The 18,227-nt window shown below is 55.2% G+C and overlaps 1 protein-coding gene across 2 annotated transcripts in view; it reads left to right on the plus strand.

Annotated features, from left to right (window-relative positions):
- Positions 1 to 10,934: 10,934 nt before the first annotated feature.
- The window catches only part of JUP (junction plakoglobin), a 57,476-nt gene continuing 50,183 nt past the window's right edge, over positions 10,935 to 18,227 (plus strand). The window contains exon 1 of one of the 2 annotated variants that reach the window (XM_075911529.1): positions 10,935 to 11,090. In XM_075911529.1, the coding sequence (XP_075767644.1) occupies positions 10,948 to 11,090 (143 nt within the window). In that variant the 5' untranslated portion in view covers positions 10,935 to 10,947. Of the gene's footprint in view, positions 11,091 to 16,290; positions 16,365 to 18,227 lie in introns of those variants that run through there. The other variant, XM_075911531.1, reaches the window with a different exon arrangement.

Below are 18,227 nucleotides of genomic sequence, written 5' to 3' on the forward strand. Positions count from 1 at the left end.
GCGGCTGCAGAAGGATCAAGGAGCTGGGAGGGGTAGGACAGTGTGTAGGGAGCTAAGCTGCTGGCTGAAATGTGCGTGGTGCAGCAGGGTGCCACGCAGAGCCCAGCAGGTGCCACGTGGGGCCGTGGCTCTGCGGAACGGAGCAGCACAATGAACCCTGCAGTCTGTCGCCTCCCAGAGTGGGCACAGCCTAGATGCAGCGGTGCCAGCTTCCTCCCTTTGCCCTGTGATGCGGGCTAAAGAGACGTCCCCGCTACTCTTCCCTCAAATAAGAACGTGTGGAATAAATTTTGTTCGGTGCACTAAGACCTGTGCAGATGTGCACCACCGGTAGAAGCACACGCTGCTGGCTTTGGGCACTCGGCTAATCCACTGGGCAGCATTTGAACCGCTGCTGGGTGGCCACCCAAGCGCTTCGCTTACAGGCGAGGCATCACCAGGCCTCGGGTGCAACGGGACAATGCTCGCACTCCTGTGGGTGCCTGGGCCTCGCAGGATGGGAGGGGTTGTCTTCTGCCTCCTCCAGCCCGGGAGTGGAGACACTGTGTCCCAGCGTCTCCTGCCGTGGCTGCGTGGGAGCTGCCAGCCCTGCCCTGCCTGCCTGGAAGCCAATCGATGCAAACGGCGTAAATAATGCAGGAGGCAGATGCCAGAGCTCAGAGTGACTGAAGATAGCAGGGCTGCGATTGGAGCTTGAATGCTGCTTCGTCGATTTAGAGGCAGTTTGAGGGAGATTACTAGGAAAGTGGCGGGTTTTAGCCCCTAGGCCCCGTCCCCCCGCAACGCCACATGCAGCACAAGTGGTCCTGCGAGCTCTGTTCATCCCATAGCACCACGCACGAGGTGCCCTCCACTCAGGGCCTGGCAGATCTGTGCAAATGTGGAGCTGGGTTGTATCCAGCCTCCCAGATGCATGCAAAGTGCCTTTCTGCCTCTGATAGCTGGGACAGATTGAGGGCCAGCGGCAGGGCTGGGGGGCACCCCAGGGTGCTGGGCTAGCAGGGGCTGGGAGTCAGGAGTGAAGGGCCCTGGCAGAGTTGGGGTTGGGGGGAGCCCAGGGCTGGGCTAGGAGGGGCTGCAGGTCAGGAGTGAGGGGCCTGGTGGAGTTCATGGGGGGGGGGGGCGCCCAGGGCAGGGCCATCAGGGGTTGTGGATTGGGAGAGAGGGGGCCTGGAAGAGCTGTAATTAATATTCCTTAATTTTTCATTTTAGTCTGCAACAAAGAGCAATGAATTCTCCCACCCCTGCCCCTCCGGGAGCAGGGTCAGCCCCCCCCCAAGCTGCAGACATGGCGTGTGAGGCATCAAGCCACGGCCCGGCGCTCTGCCACGGCACAAGGTACAGAACCAGGAGTCCTGGCTCCCCGGCTCGAACGCCGCAGCCTCCCTTGCGCCCGTTTGTGCTGGCAATGGGTCCCCGGCCTGGGGCTCTCCCGGCCCGCGAGGTCACACTCCATATTTAATCTCCTCAGGCACGTGGGGGAGGGGACATGTCAGGATTCCTCCCAGAGGGTGGACGCAGGACGAGGCAGGGGCCTGATCTTCTGAGCAATATTTGTGCCTGTGGCTACCAGACTGGAATCCCTTTGGTGCTGCCCCCGGGTCGGCTCTGGGCCAGCCCCTGCCTCCGGTCTCTGGCCAGAGCTGGGGGCAGAGTGGGGGAGAAGCCCTACTAGCCAGACTGCCGCCTCTCCTTCCCTGTGCCTTTCCAATGCACTTTATTAATAAACAATAACGCGGACGGCAGGGCAGAGAGGGTGAATTATAGATGAATCGGCCGCACACTTCACTGAAACTCCCTGCACCTAATGCACTGATGAAATATTGACGACGATTGACTGTATCACCGTCTGCTCCGGCACTGGGGACGTGGCGCTCTTGGCTCGGGCCGCACGGAGCGGGCGCCCTGCTGTGCCGCACCTCGCTCTCTGTGCTGCTGGGGAGCCTGAGTGTGCGGGGGGGTGGGGAGGAATGGTTGTCCTGCCTGGGGGCTGGGCAGCGCGATGGAGGCCTGTCTTTGGTGAGCTCTGCTCGCCCTGCGCGCGCATTCGCCGGTGTCTCTCCCTTCGGGATTACGGCGCCCGTGTCGCTGAGCCGGGAGGGACGGCTCCGAGTCTCTCGGAGTGGGAGCTGCCAGGAGGGTGCCCGCTGGGCGAGAAACGCCTCATTCCAGGCCCAGCTGTGACATCGCGGCCTGTCTAGCCTGGGGCCGCAGACCGTGCCCCTCGTGGGGTGTCTGAGCTGCTCTTGGGATCGCTCCCCCTCCATTTCCGCCCCCGGAGACAGATGAGAGTCACGAGGCCACCGCAGAGACAACCACGAAAATGGCGTCTGGTTCCAAGCCAGGGTGTTCCTGCATCATTCAGCCCACTCCTTCCCGGCCCTCCCCAGTGCCACGAGTGACTCTTGTGTCCCAGAGAAGCAGGGGCCACAGTCCCCCACCTCTGACACCTCCCCGGATCCCCTGTCCGGCGAGACGATCTCCTTTAATTTCCCGGCTGATCCCTATGCCGGGGCCGGGCCGAGCGCTGGTGCCTGGCGCGCCTGCATTCCCAGCCGGCCTTGGAGCACCGTCTCCAGCTCATGGCTTTCGCAAGCCGCTCCGCCTGGGGAGGCAGGCCGCCGCGTGGGGAGGAAGCATGATGTCGTGTCACGTGCCCTGCGGGCCCCTCCCATGCAGGCAGGAGAGATGTGGGTGCAGCCCCACGCCCAGGGGAGCCCGCCCTTCTGCAAGGACGTGGCCAGCCTCAGGCTCCGGGCATCAGCCTGAGCACAGCCAGCCGGCAACCATTGTGTGTGCCTTGCTGCAAGAGGGATTAAATCAGGGGTGGGGGGGAACTTTTTTGGCTCGGGGGCCACTGACCCGTGAAAAAATCAGTCAGCAAGTGAGAAGTGGGGAAAAACCCGCACTGTGGCCCCCGACTGAGAGGGAGAAAGACACTCGCCGCATTCCCCTGGCAGATTTTGTGCTCCAGCCCCCCACGAAGCCGCAGGGGGGCTGTAGCTCCAGCACGGGCTCCCCAATGCTGGGGGTGGGAGGACTGAGCCTTAGGGGCCAGAGCCAGGCAAGCCGAGGGCCGAATTCAGCCCCCAGGCCTGAGGTTACCCACCCCTGCGTTAAACTACTGGCATTCTCCTCCCGCTCTGCGCAGCCAACACATGCACCAGCTCTGGGGCCAGCTGCGGGTTGCTCCTACCCCTGTGCCACTGCAGTGCCAGCGGTGGCGTTACGCCCGATTGACGGTGGCATACGTGGGAGGAGTGGTTAGGCCCAGATCCAGCAGCTGGAGGAGGCAGCATGGTTGCCAGGTGCTGGAAGCTTGCAGGGGGGCTCTGGCCTCCAGCTGTGGGGCTCCAGGGGGCTGGGCGTACATGCTCCCCGCTCGGCACTGCTGCACCCGGTTGGCGTTCATGAGCAACCGGGGAAGCCAGGAATGCGACCGGCATGAGACCGGGGATGAAATTTGCCGGCCTCGCCTGTGGAGAGACGAGCAAAGGGCCCGCAGTGGATACTCCTGGCACAGTGACCCTGGGGGTCTGGCTCCTGGAACCAGCAGGGGCTCATGGGCATCTCTGGACCCCCTTGCTGCAGGGGCAAGGGGCCTTCCTGGAGGTTCCTCTGCTCCCGGGCTGGGGAGCTCACCCTGGGCGGAGGGAGAAGCCGCATGGCTCATCCCCTGCTCTGTCTGGTCCCTCTCCCGGCTTTCATCACCCGCCCAACGCGCAGGGACGCGTTGCCCCCATTTCACAGATGGGGAATGGAGGCCAGGCGTGAACGAACTGACTCAGCCAGTGAGTCAGACGCCGAGCCCGTCTGGCTCCTAGTGCACCCGGTGCCTCCCTGTTTGTTATGGTAGGGTTGCCACTGGACCGTGATCCCAGCATCTACAGACCACCACCCCCGCCCAGGTGGTATTTAACCCCCCTGCCCTCTAGCAGCATGGTGCTTTTCCAGCACTCTATCCTGGGCACCGGCTCAGGTGACTCTCAGCGGGTGCTACCTGGGCGTGGCGGTGAGGTGACCCCGCCTCACCCTCAGGGACATTTCCAAGGCAGGAAGCTTTCAGCCTAGCCGGGCTGGTGGAACCTCTGTCCTGCACCTGGCTGGGACCTGCCACTAATAACACTGTGCAACCCTACAATAACAAACTGGAGGGCCCCAGCCAGCCCGGGTGAGCAGCCCTTCCCCCGTGTGCCCTTGCCCATGCGCAAGGGAGGAAAATGGCCTCAGCACCCGCCCAGACCATGGCTCCACAGGACTGGAGGAGCCTCTGCAAGCAGCCGCAGGGCAGAAGTGGAGCCGGGGCCAGGCCTGGTCCCCAGGGGCCTGGTGCCCGGTTCCTCTCAGTCTCTGTGTGTGTCCAGCCTCCCATGGCTGCCCGCGGCCCCATTAGCTGGGCGTTTGCAGAGCCGCCTCTGTAATTAAGTGAGATGAGGTCTCCCCCCCCATCCATGCTCAGGATGCCCAGGATGGAATGGGGGCCCGGCTCCTTATGGGAGATGGCGAAGGGGAGGCGTTTGGGCCAGCACAGAGATGGAGGCTGCGGCAGGAAGGGCTCTGGAGCCAGCTTGATGATGCAGCCCGGCTCCTTCCCCGGAACCCAAGGGTGCCTACTTCCCTGGGTTTCCCCCCCAGCTCACTGGCTAGAGGCAGATGGAGCAGTCCTGGCTCAGGGCAGGGGGAACGAATCCTCCGCCACTGGATCTGGGTGTCTTGCTCGCGGAGGGCAAGAGCTGGGTGGGGGCTGGGGGCCGGCAGGTGTCTGCTGTAACTCAATTGTGGAGACAGGCTGCACGGCAGAGGCCTTTCCTGACCCTCCTGCACCGTCCCCCCTAGCTAATGACGGGCTTTTGGGATGGGGGACGGTGCAGGAGGGTCAGGAAAGGCCTCTGCCGTGCAGCCTGTCTCCTGGCCTTGCCAAGAGCCCAGGGGCTCTCGGAGCCGATTGCTGTTCCGACAGGCCGCAGACGTAGGACAACTGTGCCCCATGGCTGCAGTGCATTAGCGGTGTCAATTGAGCTCTGCCGAGGGGAAGCGCAGCCGGGCCTGTGTCATGCAAATAGCTTTCAGACGCGCGGCTCATTGATATTTTTTAATGGGGGTACGAACCGCGCCCGGAAGCAGTCAGGAAATGGAGTTCTAATAATAACCCTTCTCCTGGGCCCGACCACGGGCTACCGAGGGACCGGCTACAAAGGGCAGTGGCAGCTAATTGTGTTATTCAAGTTGTGTGGAACACCCTAACCCCTGGGCAGGAGACGCACATCGGCAGCTGGACAGGCCCCTTATGCTTGTCAGTTCGTTAATCGGCAACAGGGGCTGGGGAGGTGAGACCCTACAGCGCTGATAGGCCGCAACGAAAGGGTGACGGTGTAAGTCACCCGGCCAGGAAGAGCAGCCCCCGAATAACTGACGTGTCCCAGAATCCCATGTGGCGGGAGCAAGGAGGCAGCCATGCTGACGGCCAGGCGCAGCGAAGGATCCGTTTTGATGTGTTGGTCACTTGTCAGTTTCCAGGCCCCCCTCCGCCCCTCCCGCAGCCTCTTTCCAAAGCAGGGGCAGGAGAACTTCACAGCTGGCCTTCCGAGTAGACCCTGCAACTCCGCAGAGATCCGCTTTCCAGCCACGGCTCATTTGTGTGGCTACGGATGGGGCCAGAACATTCTGGATCCGTGCAGGGCTCTACTTTCGAGTCCATTCCTATTGGCGGCAGCAAGGGTGTTCCCACAACTGGGCCCCGGGCGGGTGAGTTCTTTCTGGGTGTTGAAAGGAGATAGGCTCCCTTGTTTCTTTCCTCCCCATTCCCAGACGCCTTTCTGAGGTGCAGAAAAGGCTTCTCAAGTTTTGGCTTTTGCGCTCTGCTTAATTTCATTGGCCCACGTTTTGCCCCAGAAGAACCTGGTCTTGTGCACAGACGCACCGGTGCTAGCCCAGTGCGCAGACCGGCAAAGCTCTATTTGTCCAGGTTACACGTGGCGTCTAGCTTCCGGAGCAGCAACTACACCAGGTTTCAGGGGGTGTATACCCCCCCCTGAATTTCCCCAACACCCCCCTCCCAGTTTTGTGAACTATGGTGCCATACAGCCCACCTTCACCCTCACGGTCTCATCCCTCATCAGCCCTGACACCCCCCCTTGTAAATTCGAACACCCCCCCCCCTTAATTTCAATTCCTGGGGAGGCTACTGCTGTGCAGGGAGGGCAGCCTGCCTCCCGGAGGGATTGGCTAACTGTTAACAGATTGAGTGGCGTTAACAGTAGGGAGGTGAATGACTAGTCGCCTCCCCGCCTTGCTGCCTCTATCAGAAAGAGGCAGCAAGGGGGAGGGGGGAAGAGGTGAGGGTGCTCAGAGTCCCCAGCTGACCCCGGGCTCCATGTGGCACTGCCGCTTTGAAACGCCGTGGGGAGCATGGGGCTAGTGGGGGACTGCCTGAGTCCGTCACTAGCCCCATGCTCCCTGCAGCGCTTTCGCCTTTGAAGTGCAGCAACAGCCCTGGGGCTGTTGCTATGCCTCAAAGGAAAAATCACCCTTAACGACTAACCAAATAGTCGATGCAAATTTGCATCGACTATTTGATTAGCCAAATAATCAAAATTGTACATCCCTAGGTAACAGAATACTGACAGTTTCTGCACTTCGTGTGTGAGTCAATTGGACCTTAGTTTATAATTTGCCTTAAAAATATGTCATTTGTGTAGTGCTGAAGATGATAAAATCACAGCTCTAAAAAGCATTCCCCTTAGGGGCTTAGGGGCTCTAGTTTAATAGCACTGGAGAGGGCCCCATAAATCCTAAGGACAGTCCTGCTGGGCATCCCGCCGGGTGATGGGTTAATGTTGGTCTCTGCTTGTGGGAACTGCTGTTAACTAGGGATGTAAAATTTCAATTATTTGGCTAATCGAATAGTCGATGCGATTTGGCTGTCACACTCCTGGCTTCCAGGAACAAGCTCTTGGGTATGTGAGGACATGAATTTGCTGTCTTGCAACCATCGGCATGCAGCCCTCTGCAGGTGTTTAGCCAGGGCTGCCCTGCCTGTCCAGGGGTTCTTCAGAGTGGCATGCCGGTCCCATTAGCCAAATCTCTAACTAGTTATATATAATGTGTGTATATTCATTTCCAGGACTGGCAAGCAATGAGTAACTCTGTAATCGCGTTTTCTCTATTCTGGCATCTTTCACCTGAAGCTCTCAAAAGATGGATTAATTGGGACATTGGCCTAAGTGCCAATAATAATCAAGACATGACAAAAATACTTTGTGTTTCTAACAATGCTGAGGCTCTCCAAGCACATTCCGGCCGTAAATGAACAAATCCTGCCCTTTCCCCTGGGAGGGGTGTGTCAGGTGGGCACTCTCGCCTGAAGAAGAAGCTGTCCTGGTGAGCAGGTCCAAAGTGACTAGTGATCTCGGGTGTCCAGTTAGTGACAACTGCGCCTGCTTTTCCAAGGTGCCAAGCGATCGTGACTCTAGTGAAGTTCATTGGAGCTGTGCTCTTCCGAAAATCAGAGCACCTGAGAACTGAAGACTCCAAAATCAGAGGCTAAAGAGACTCCTGAACCAGTCAAAGGCATAGTAAGGAGTAAAACTAGACTTAGAACATAAGAATGGTCAGACTGGGCCAGACCAAAGGTACATCCATCCCAGTGTCCGGTCTGCCAACAGTGGCCAATGCCAGGTGCCCCAGAGGGAGTGAACTGAACAGGTACTGATCAAGCCATCTCTCTCCTGCCATCCATCTTCACCCTGTGACAAACAGCAGCTAGGGACACCATTCCTTACCCATACTGGCTAATAGCCATTAATGGACTTAACCTCCATGAATTTATCTAGTTCTCTTTTAAACCCTGTTAGAGTCCTAGCCTTCACAGCCTCCTCAGGCAAGGAGTTCCACAGATGGACTATGCACTGTGTGAAGAAGAACTTCCTTTTATTTGTTTTAAACCTGCTGCCTATTAGTTTCATTTGGTGGACCCTAGTTCTTGTATTACGAGAACAAGTAAATAACTTTTCCTTATTCACTTTCTCCACACCACTCATGATTTTATAGACCTCGATCATATCCCCCTTAGTCTCCTCTTTTCCAAGCTGAAAAGTCCTAATCTCTTTAATCTCTTCTCATATGGGACCCATTCCAAACCCCTACTCATTTTAGTTGCCCTTCTCTGAACCTTTTCTAATGCCAGTATATCTTTTTTGAGATGAGGAGACCACATATGTATGCAGTATTCAAGATGTGGGCATACCATGGATGTATATAAGGGCAATAAGATATTATCCGTCTTATTCTCTATCCCTTTTTTAATGATTCCTAACATCCTGTTTGCTTTTTTGACTGCCACTGCACGCTGCATGGACATCTTCAGAGACCTATGCACGATGACGCCAAGATCTCTTTCCTGATTAGTTGTAGCTAAATTAGCTCCCATCGTATTATATGTATAGTTGGGGTTATTTTTTCCAAAGTGCATTACTTTACATTTAGCCACATTAAATTTAATTTGCCATTTTGTTGCCCAATCACTTAGTTTGGTGAGATCTTTTTGAAGCTCTTCACAGTCTGCTTTGGTCTTAATTACCTTGAGCAGTTTAGTATCGTCTGCAAACTTTGCCACCTCACTGTTTACCCCTTTCTCCAGATCATTTATGAATAAGTTGGATAGGATTGGTCCTAGGACTGACCCTTGGGGAACACCACTAGTTACCCCTTTCCATTCTGAAAATGTACCATTTATTCCTACCCTTTGTTTCCTGTCTTTTAACCAGTTCTCAGTCCTTGAAAGGATCTTCCCTGTTATTCCAATGACAACATAATTTACGTAAGAGCCTTTGGTGAGGGACCTTGTCAAAGGCTTTCTGGAAATCTAAGCACACTATATCTACTGGAACCCCCTTTTCCACATTTGTTGACCCCTTCAAAGAACTCTACCTTCTATTCTTAACCCCCAGCCAGAGATATCTGATTAATGTGCTGCTATTTTGTTGTAATAATAAAAAAATGTGTCATTATGCCACCTTCTTCCCTCTCGGCAGTGCTTAATATGACACCTGTCACCACTATTTTGGCTACAGAGGCTTTCAAGACACACTGTATCTCTGCAAACCTTTCCGAGAGACAAAGAACCCAAGTCCCAAAATATTTCAAATTCAAGATTCTTTATGAATGTTTCAAGCCAGACGCAGGGTTATCGGAGAGCAATTGAGGCAGATGCCTCAGGTACAAGTCCTTGGCAGCTGTAGCAAGCATCTGTTCGTAGTAAAGGCGTATGAGGCTGCTGGGGTTTATTTTTCTGGCCATTTGTCAGCGTCACCTGTGAGCTGGTGGCAGGGTGTTAAACTGTGAGATACTCTTCCTACCAGCTCGCTCCTTTCCCTGTAGGCCAGGCACATGCTCTCCTCATTGCTTTTTAATGGGAAGTCTTTTATCATTTCTGATCAGCGTTTTTGCCGTCCCTGGGACTCTGGAGTAGAAAAGTGACTGTTTCAATTTCGCCTCCTCCGGACTGGTTGCACAGTTGTTCCTGTCTGGGTTTGTGCTGCGCTACAGGGAACACAAGGGAGAAACAAATATTTTTGCAGGAAGTTAGGCGAGAAATGGAATGACACCAGGAGCGTGCGGCTGACAGCGAGAGAGGCAAAGGAGAAGGCTCTTGCATACCATTGGGGAATTGTGTTGGTCCAGAAGGGAAGCCAGTGCTAGATGAAGAGAAGAGAACCCAGAAAACTGTGCAGCGTGGCTGGAGCTAGCGCACCAAGTTGTTGCTGAATAAAGAAGGCTGCACTGAACTGGCTCCAAAGGAGGGGTTTGAGCATGAGGTTGCTGAACATGGTATGGCCCCCTGCGCTCAAACAGTTTAACCATGCACAGCCACCCCAGAGGTAGCCATTGCTGCTGTCCACGGCAAGCGCCTTCTCCAGGTCCGAACTTAGGCACAGCCTGTGTCTCTCCATCACCATCCCGCAGTGCTCAGAGGCACGTGACCAACATGGCTCCTAAGAACAGGGCCTCACTGGAGAGTGGGGTGCTATGGGAGGGGCCCTTTGCTGAGAGTGGCACTGCTGTTAGGTGAAGGTAAATGGGGCTGTTGGATGTGTCGGGGGAGTATCTTTGGGGGAGGAGGGACAGGAACAGGGGTAATGGGGGACAAGGTGGTAGCTCAGTGGTTTGAGCATTGCCCTGCTAAATCCAGGATTGTGAGTTCAATCCTCAAAAAGCCCATTTAGGACTTTGGGGTAAAAATTGTCATAGATGGTCTTTGGTCCTGCTGTGAAGGCAGGGGACTGGACTTGATGGCCTTTCAAGGTCCCTTCCAGTTCTAAGAGATAGGCAATCTCCATTAAATTTATTTAGTGGGGAATAGGACTGCTTTGGGGGGGGGGGGGGAGCTGCATGAAGGTGCACAGGAATGTGCGGCAAAGAGCTCTTAGAGGGCTGATCAGCTTCCAGCCCTGATTTTCCCCTGCCAGGCTCCCTCACCCCCACCCCCATCTGTCCCCAATTCTCCCTCTGCCCCCCTATTCCCCCAGACTTTCCCCTGCCCCAAACTCACCCCCCAGGTTTGCCCCTACCCCCCAGACTCCCCTTGCCCCGCAGCTCTCGCCCAGGCTCGCCCTTTCCCCTCCCCCAGCTCCCTGTCCTTTCGCAGGCTCCTCCCTCCTAGCCCGAAGCCCCGCCCCCACCTGCATGACCTCATCCAGGTGAGCGTCTCCCGTCCCACCTGGCCTAGGGACACGCCCTCCCCCGCCCACTGGCCCTTCCCCGCCGTGACCGCCACCCCCGTCGTCCAATCGCGTCCCAGCTCCCCGACCAAGCGCCAATCCGCTTCCGGCCCGCGGGCCCGTCCGCCCTGCGCTTTGTGGGCGGCCAATCGGGAGGCGCTCCATCGCGCCAGGTGGCGGCGCAGCCCCCGCCCGCGACGGCGTGACTGAAGGGCGAGCGGGCCAATGAATGGGCGGCCACGAGCGGGCGGGGCCTGTGTCCTTGGGGACCGCGGGGGCGGGGCTGGGTTGCGGGCTGCGCTCGCCTTTTGTTTGGTGGGTGCGAGCCGGGCAGCCGCCAGTGTCGGGGCAGAGCGGTGCGGCGCAGCGCAGGTGAGGGTCGGCCCGCGGGCTCCCCCGAGAGTGCGTGCGCGCGCAAAGGGGGAGAGCTGAGTGTGCGTGCGTGTGCAAAGGGGGGGCCTGAGTGTGCAATCGGGGCGGCTGAGTCTGCTCGCGTGTGCAAGGGGGAGAGCTGAGTGTGCGCGTGTGCAAGGGGGAGAGCTGAGTGTGCGCGTGTGCGTGTGCAAAGGGGGAGAGCTGTGTGCGCGTGTGCGTGTGCAATGGGGGCGGCTGAGTCTGCTCGCGTGTGCAAAGGGGGAGAGCTGAGTGTGCGCGTGTGCAAAGGGGAGAGCTGAGTGTGCGCGTGTGCGTGTGCAAAGGGGGAGAGCTGAGTGCTCTCGTGTGCAAAGGGGGAGAGCTGAGTGCTCTCGTGTGCAAAGGGGGAGAGCTGTGCTCTCGTGTGCAAAGGGGGTGGGTGAGTGTGCAAAGCGGGGCGGCTGAGTGTGCGCGCGTGTGCAAAGGGAGGGCTGAACGTGTGCGTGTGTTAAGGGGGGGCACTGAGGCGGCGCTTCACCCGGGCTCGCGTCTGCCCGGCTAGGAGCTGGTGCGTGTCCGCTCCGCGGGCCGCCGGCTGCTCCGAGCCAACGCCCTGGCCCTGGGAACCGAGCTGTCCGGGCCGGGTGGGGCCTTCTCTGGCTCCTCGGGAGCTCCGGGCTGGGGCGGGGCTCAGCGGGGTGTTGGCGAGCTTGAGGGGCTCCGGGCTGGGGCGCAGCGGGGTTCTGGCGAGCTTGGGGGCAGGCGGCGTCCCGGCGAACTTCGGGGAGGGGGGGGTCCGGGCGAACTTGGGGAGGGGGCGGTCTCGGCGAGCTTGGAAAGCCCGGCCGCTTGCGGTGGGATTAGCGAAGTGCTGCTGGGGGGCTGTGCTGGTTTGGGGGAATCTGGCGCAAGCGAAGCCAGGACGCGTCCAGGCGCCCGGTAAAGTTCGTGCCGGTGGGAAATTGGGGGCGGTTCAGACTCGCACATGTTTGTGTCCCGCGTTGTCCGCGCCAGCCAGGTGCTGTGTCGTGTCCCTCCCCCCCCCCCTCCGTGTGGCCCTTCTAGGGAACCCTGCCTTGCCAAAACAGGAGTGTCACCAGTAACCTCATCACCCTGCACTGAACACACGCTGAGGTCGCTATTAATCAAAGCAGTTAATGGCTGACGGCAAACCACTTGTAGGCAGCCTGTTACATAGTTCCAGAGATCGGTATTAAATTAGCCGTCTAATTTGCAAGTGCCTGGAGTCTCTGTTGGAGCAGAAGGCTTGCGGGGTGGCTGCTGAACCTCTCTCGTGAGACGCTGTTTCGCGCAAGAGAAATTGGATCCTGCTGGAATCTGGAGAATGAGACAGGAGCCTGTTGTTTGCATCCTGCAACTGCTCCAGAAAGCTGGACTGTGCATTAAAACCGAAAGGGAAGTGGTGTAAACTGGAGGCGTCTTGCGTTTTCAAACCTAATTAGCTGTCTTTTCATTCAGGCAGTGCAACTTGATGGACTCCTGGATGACAAATTACAAAAACTGCTGAGGGGTGCGTGCTGCAAATCTATTTCAGCTGGTCCTTGAAATGGTTCCTTTTTTAAAGCTCACAATGGGCGTTTCCTGTTCTCTTGCTGGATTCCTGGGGAGCAAGTTTGCAAATTGTCTCCTTGACTGGGTTTTCCAGGAGAGTGCCATTGCTGTTTCTGTAACTGTTGTGATAGGAAGGGTGTCATTCTGGCTCGGCTCTCGCCATGCGAGCTTAAGATGGCAATCTCTTACTGAGGCATGAGCCACAGGCATTTAAGAAATCCTTCCTCTGTGTAATTGATTGTGCAGTGAATCAACATACAATCAGCTTTCAGGGTGTATTTGCGCGTTTGACATATTAGTTTTCTGAGGTCTCCTGTCCATGTATTATAAAATGCTCCCGACCTGCTTTCTTAGCTTGCATGCGGTGACTGACTGAAGTGTATGTTCTTGCAAAGCACGATCACACATCGGGCTCCCAGCACTTTGCAATGGTTGGAAGCAGGGCTGGATTACCCAGTAGGCAGACTAAGCCCGTGCTTAGGGGCACCAAAAAAAAGAGATTTTTACGGTATAGTATTGTTTTTATTTTGAAAAAGTGGCGAGGAGTCCTGTGGCCGCTTTTGCAGATTCAGACTAACACAGCTCCCCCTCTGATACTTTTTATTTTGAATTACATATGGGGAGGGCATCATAATCTTTTCAGTGTTTAGGGCCTCTAAGGGTCTTAATCTGGCCCTGGTTGGAAGGAAGATGCTGTTACAAGCTAAGTGTAGACTCTTTGTAGGGAAATTGCCTGATAGGAGTCCCCAGCAGTAGCCCTAGAGACTTGCCTTGTATCTAGATTGCCAATTGCCTGACAAACAGTTGTGATTTGCAATGTAAGCTTGGCCTCTACTTGAAAACTATATTGGCATATGGATGTGGGATGGGACTTGGAAAAAACCACGCCCCAGCAGAGATGTAGCCATGTTGATGAAATAGTTCTGGGAGGTGGTGTTTCTTCACTGGAAGAAAAAAATACAGCAAGCAGGTGATGTCTCCTACCAAATTCACTGTCCATTTTGAAAACAAGTAGTCCTGTAGCACCTTAGACTAACAAAATAAAAAGCATGAGCTTGCTTTCGTGGGCAAAACCCGCTTCCTCAGATGAACAGAGACTGTCTATTTTGGTCAGTTTCGCAGTCATAGCATTTGTGAAATCCACAGCATCAGATACTTAAATTTTTAGATTTCATCGGGTTGTCACAAAGCATAAACATGTAAAGCCCTTCAGACAGCATTTCTCAAACGGGGGGGTCCCAATCCAAAAGGAGGTCACAAAGCTATGATGGGAGAGGATTGCATATTGTCACCCTTATTTCTGCTCTTATCTGTAGAGCCAGGTGGTCAGACCATGGCAGCTTCTGGCTGAAAACCCAGTTTTGAAGGCAGTGCCACTGCAGTATTATCACAGAAGTAAGGATTGCAATACAGTGCCCTCTCTACAACAGCCACACTTTGCAGGGGAGATCATGGTCTGGATGGAACACTTTTTTCACAGCCGTGAATTTGGTAGGGCCCTGTTTATAAGAGCTTGAGCCTGTTTGTTATGCTCTGCCGTGTGTTGGAGTAAAGTCAATTTAGAGCCGAAAATCTTGTGTTCTCATCTTGCTATCAGGAACGGTCTGTAAGTGAGGGGGAGTTAGTATTTCAGTGTGTGGAAGTAGGGAGGACTCCGAGGCTATGTCTATACTGCTGATTTTTTGGCAGAAGATATGCAAATCGCAGCTCTCCTTTGCATATCCTCTGCCGCTCCTTTTTGTGGGAGAGGTTTTTCCACCAAAAAGCGCTGTGTAGATGGAGCCATTTGTCGGGGGAAAAAAACCCCTTTTTCGCAAGATCCCTTATTCCTCAAAAAATGAGGTTTACAGGATCTTGAGGAAAAAGGGGTTTATTCTGAGAAATGATCCTGTCTACATGGGGCTTTTTAGTGGCAAAATCTCTTCTGCAAAAAGGATCCAAAGAAGATATGCAAATGAGCATGGTTTGCATATCTTCTGCAGGGGGGGAAAAAGGCAATGTAGACAACCTGAGAGTGAGGGTAAGGAGGGAAGGAATCTATTCAAATCTTGTAGCTAAAAACTAAAAAGAGTCTGCGAAAGGAAGGAATCTGTGCAGTGAAATTAGAAGCCTGTTCAGTCTGCCATGCTGCCGTGCTTTAGGGAACTTGTAGAGGAGAGGTTGTCTGGCTGGTATTCGCTTAATTAATTAGGTTTACAACAAAGATGAAAGGACAATGCCAAAATGTTGCTGGGAGTTGCCTGGGAAAAAATGCTCTTGTATAAGGAACCTGAAAAGAGAATCGGAGTTAAAAAAATGGATGCCATAAAATCAGTACGAACATGTATGCGTGAACGCCCTGATGTTCTTTGTACTCATTAGGGAGGGTGCATGTTTAATTATATGGCGAATGCAATGAGAGCTGGGTGCAAGGGAGTCCAGGCAGTGTGCTTGGTGCTGCCGTAACTGCACAAAAGGCACCTGAACATGCGTTTTCGAAGTTGGAGGGCTTCTCCACTCTTGAAATGCTGCAATTGCATTTTGTGGCTCCTCTGCGTGCTGATTCATTACAGCGACAGGAGGGGTTCTCCGATACAGACAGTTTATTTACCTCCCCCGAAGTTGGAAGGGTTCTTCCCAGGACTAGAACCCTCTATGTGAGGAGACGGCCTGGTTTACCTGCATTTCTTAGGGGGGTGGATTTGAGAATCCGAGAGAGCGAGCTGAGCTGACTTCACTTTTGCAGGCAGACCTGGTCTCGGATGCTTCTGTTGGTGTGAAGTAGCTAAACACAAAGCAGCTGGTCTTTGGGCTTTCTATCCTGGACCGATATCTGCCCCAGTGTGGAAAATTGAACCTAGCACGTGGTGTGGATAAAGGTGGCTGGTGGGAATTTTGAAGTCGGTGTGATGCTGTATCTTCGATTTAAACCCTCTATTCTCACTTAAGAGTGAATATTGTAGCAAAGCCTGCTTAGATCTGACCTGCAGAAGATACGAGTGGTGCGTGCAAGATGAGACAAATTGTGCTTGTGGCTTTCTCGGGTAGAAATGAAAAGTTTGGGAACGGCAAAAGACACACACAAACACCTTTGGCCATAATACCAAACGCTCTGAAATTGCCTGGCGTTCTGCAGAGTATTTAAAGATGCCCTTTTCTTCCAGGCCAAAAAATAGTCTCAGAACAGAAACTTCCCGTCCTGAAAATGTGCTATTTATTCCCAGGATCTGTGTCCACGTTCTGAATTCTCAGGGAGGGTGTTCCTTGCGGGTGTATTCCCATCCGACTGGATGGCAGGACTGAGCATTTGAAAGAGGAGGCATTTAGGTGTGTTCAGTAGCTTGGGGTGTGTCTTGGGAACCTTCTGCAATGAGTCATGCTGCTCTGTGCCTGAAGGGCAGGGCCCACTTTGAGCTTCTCTACTAACATGCTGGGGGTGATGTCAGCGTGGGCTCTGAGCTCGTGGGTCAGGTGTTGGTGCGCTCCGGGGGACTTTCAAACCCGGCCTTTAGCCACTCTGGCGGTGCCAGTCCCAGTAGAAAAGCAAAGCGACGCATGACAGATCAGTTGTGGGAGTGAAGTGGCAGGTCCGCTGGGTCTCACCCACGCTGCACCTGCTTGGGCGACTGATTAAAGCAGACATGTTCTTGCAGGGAACTAGTGAGTGCCGGAGGGGAGGGCAATGGAATGAGAAGCAGGAGTTTTTCTCAGCTCTTACACCGACTCCCTGCGTGACCTTGGGTGAGTCACTCCTTCCCCTGGCTCTGTTCCCCCTCCGCTGCCTTGTCTGGAGCACTGAGAGCTTTATCAAGCCAATAAGGAAGTGTGTACTCGCAGTGTTTTGCCCTGGGATCCCCTGGAAACTCCTGTTTGCAAGCAAGTGCTTGCTCTTTCTCCCCGGCACTCTGTAGTAGCCACAGAGGCTGGCAGACTCCTATAGTGGGTGCCCCTAGACGTAGTAGCCCTCCCCAGGCAATGTAAGACCCTTTCCTATTCAGACACATTGCACGTAGCCAGTCAAATCTGCCCCTCGTTTCTCTTGCCTTGCTAACTGCAAAATAAAGGTTCTTCCCTGCCAACTACTGGAACGTGGTGGATTTCTGCACCTTAGATGAGCTTTGTGCCATGTTTCCATCGCCTGTCAGCACGGGATCCGCCTTCAGCTGAATGAAGCTATTCAGATGTTTTCTGCTAGTGTTTCTCAGCATCCTCTTCCTTTGAAATCCGTCTCTTCCCATGGGCCCTGCCTCTCCAGTGTTATCCGAATGCACCTGGCGTAAGCCCATCTGGAAACACAACCTTTGCTCCATAGTGCTGCTACACATACAGGCAGTCCTCGAGTTACGCGGATCCGACTTATGTCGGATCCGCAGTTACAAACGGGGGTTTTCTCGCCCCGGAGGACTGGAGCGGCGGGACGCCTGGTCCCGCCGCCTGCCTCCTCCGGGGCGAGAAAAGTTGATCCCCATCTCCCTGGTCTGCTGGGGGAGCCAGCAGACCAGGGAGACGCTGAGCAAAGCCATGGAGGACCCGGGCAGGACCCGCGGCGCTTCCAGCTGATCTGGAAGCGCCGTGGGTCCGGCCCGGGTCCTCCGCCGCTTTGCTCCGCGTCTCCCTGGTCTGCTGGGGGGGGACGCAGCTAGTGCCCTCCCTCCCCCCAGCAGACCAGGGAGACGTGGAGCAAAGTCCGGGGCCTGTGGTAGAGCAGGTGGGGCGTTGCCGGTTGGTCCCGCAGCACCGCTCCTTGGTGCTACTGGACCAACCCGGCAGTGCCCCAGCTGCTCTGCCCCAGGAGTCCTGATTCAGCCGCTGGTGATCAGTTTCAGCAGCGGCTGACTTGGGGACGCCTGGGGCAGAGCAGCTTGGGTGCTGCTGGGTTGGTCCAGTAGCGCCGAGGTGCGGCCGCGCTACTGGACCAACCCAGCAGCACCCAAGCTGCTCTGCCCCAGGCGTCCCCAAGTCAGCCGCTGCTGAAACTGACCAGCGGCTGACTACAGGAAGCCCGAGGCAGAGTTGCTCTGCCCCGGGCTTCCTGGAATCAGCTGCTGATCAGTTTCAGCAGCAGCTGACTTGGGGACGTCTGGGGTTCTTAAGTTGAATCTGTATGTAAGTCGGAACTGGCGTCCAGATTCAGCCGCTGTTGAAACTGATCAGTTTCAGCAGCGGCTGAATCTGGATGCCAGTTCCGACTTACATACAGATTCAACTTAAGAACAAACCTACAGTCTCTATCTTGTACGTAACCCGGGGACTGCCTGTAGTTAATTCCTGTACTGGTTGTGGCTAATTCCTAAGCAGGTTGTAGCTCAGTGGTTCCCAAACTTTTTGGCATCATGACCCCCTTTTTGATTTTTGAGAAACTCTCATGCGCCCTCCCCCAAATAGCAGCAAAAAAGGAACAGATCAGGGACAAAAAACAAAAATAACAGCACAACTTGAGGGTGGGGGAGGGAATTGAAGGGGGAGGAGGCTGGATTGCCTCACACCTTCCCTGAAATTTCTTCACACAACCCCCAGTTTGGGAACCCATGTTGTAGCTCCAGCAAACCCATCCTGGCCCCTCAGAGCGGCTGGCACCTTGATTCTCTGGGATGGGTTCTAGTT

The sequence above is a fragment of the Pelodiscus sinensis genome, chromosome 29, assembly GCF_049634645.1.
Source record: "Pelodiscus sinensis isolate JC-2024 chromosome 29, ASM4963464v1, whole genome shotgun sequence".
Taxonomy (NCBI): Eukaryota; Metazoa; Chordata; order Testudines; family Trionychidae; genus Pelodiscus; species Pelodiscus sinensis.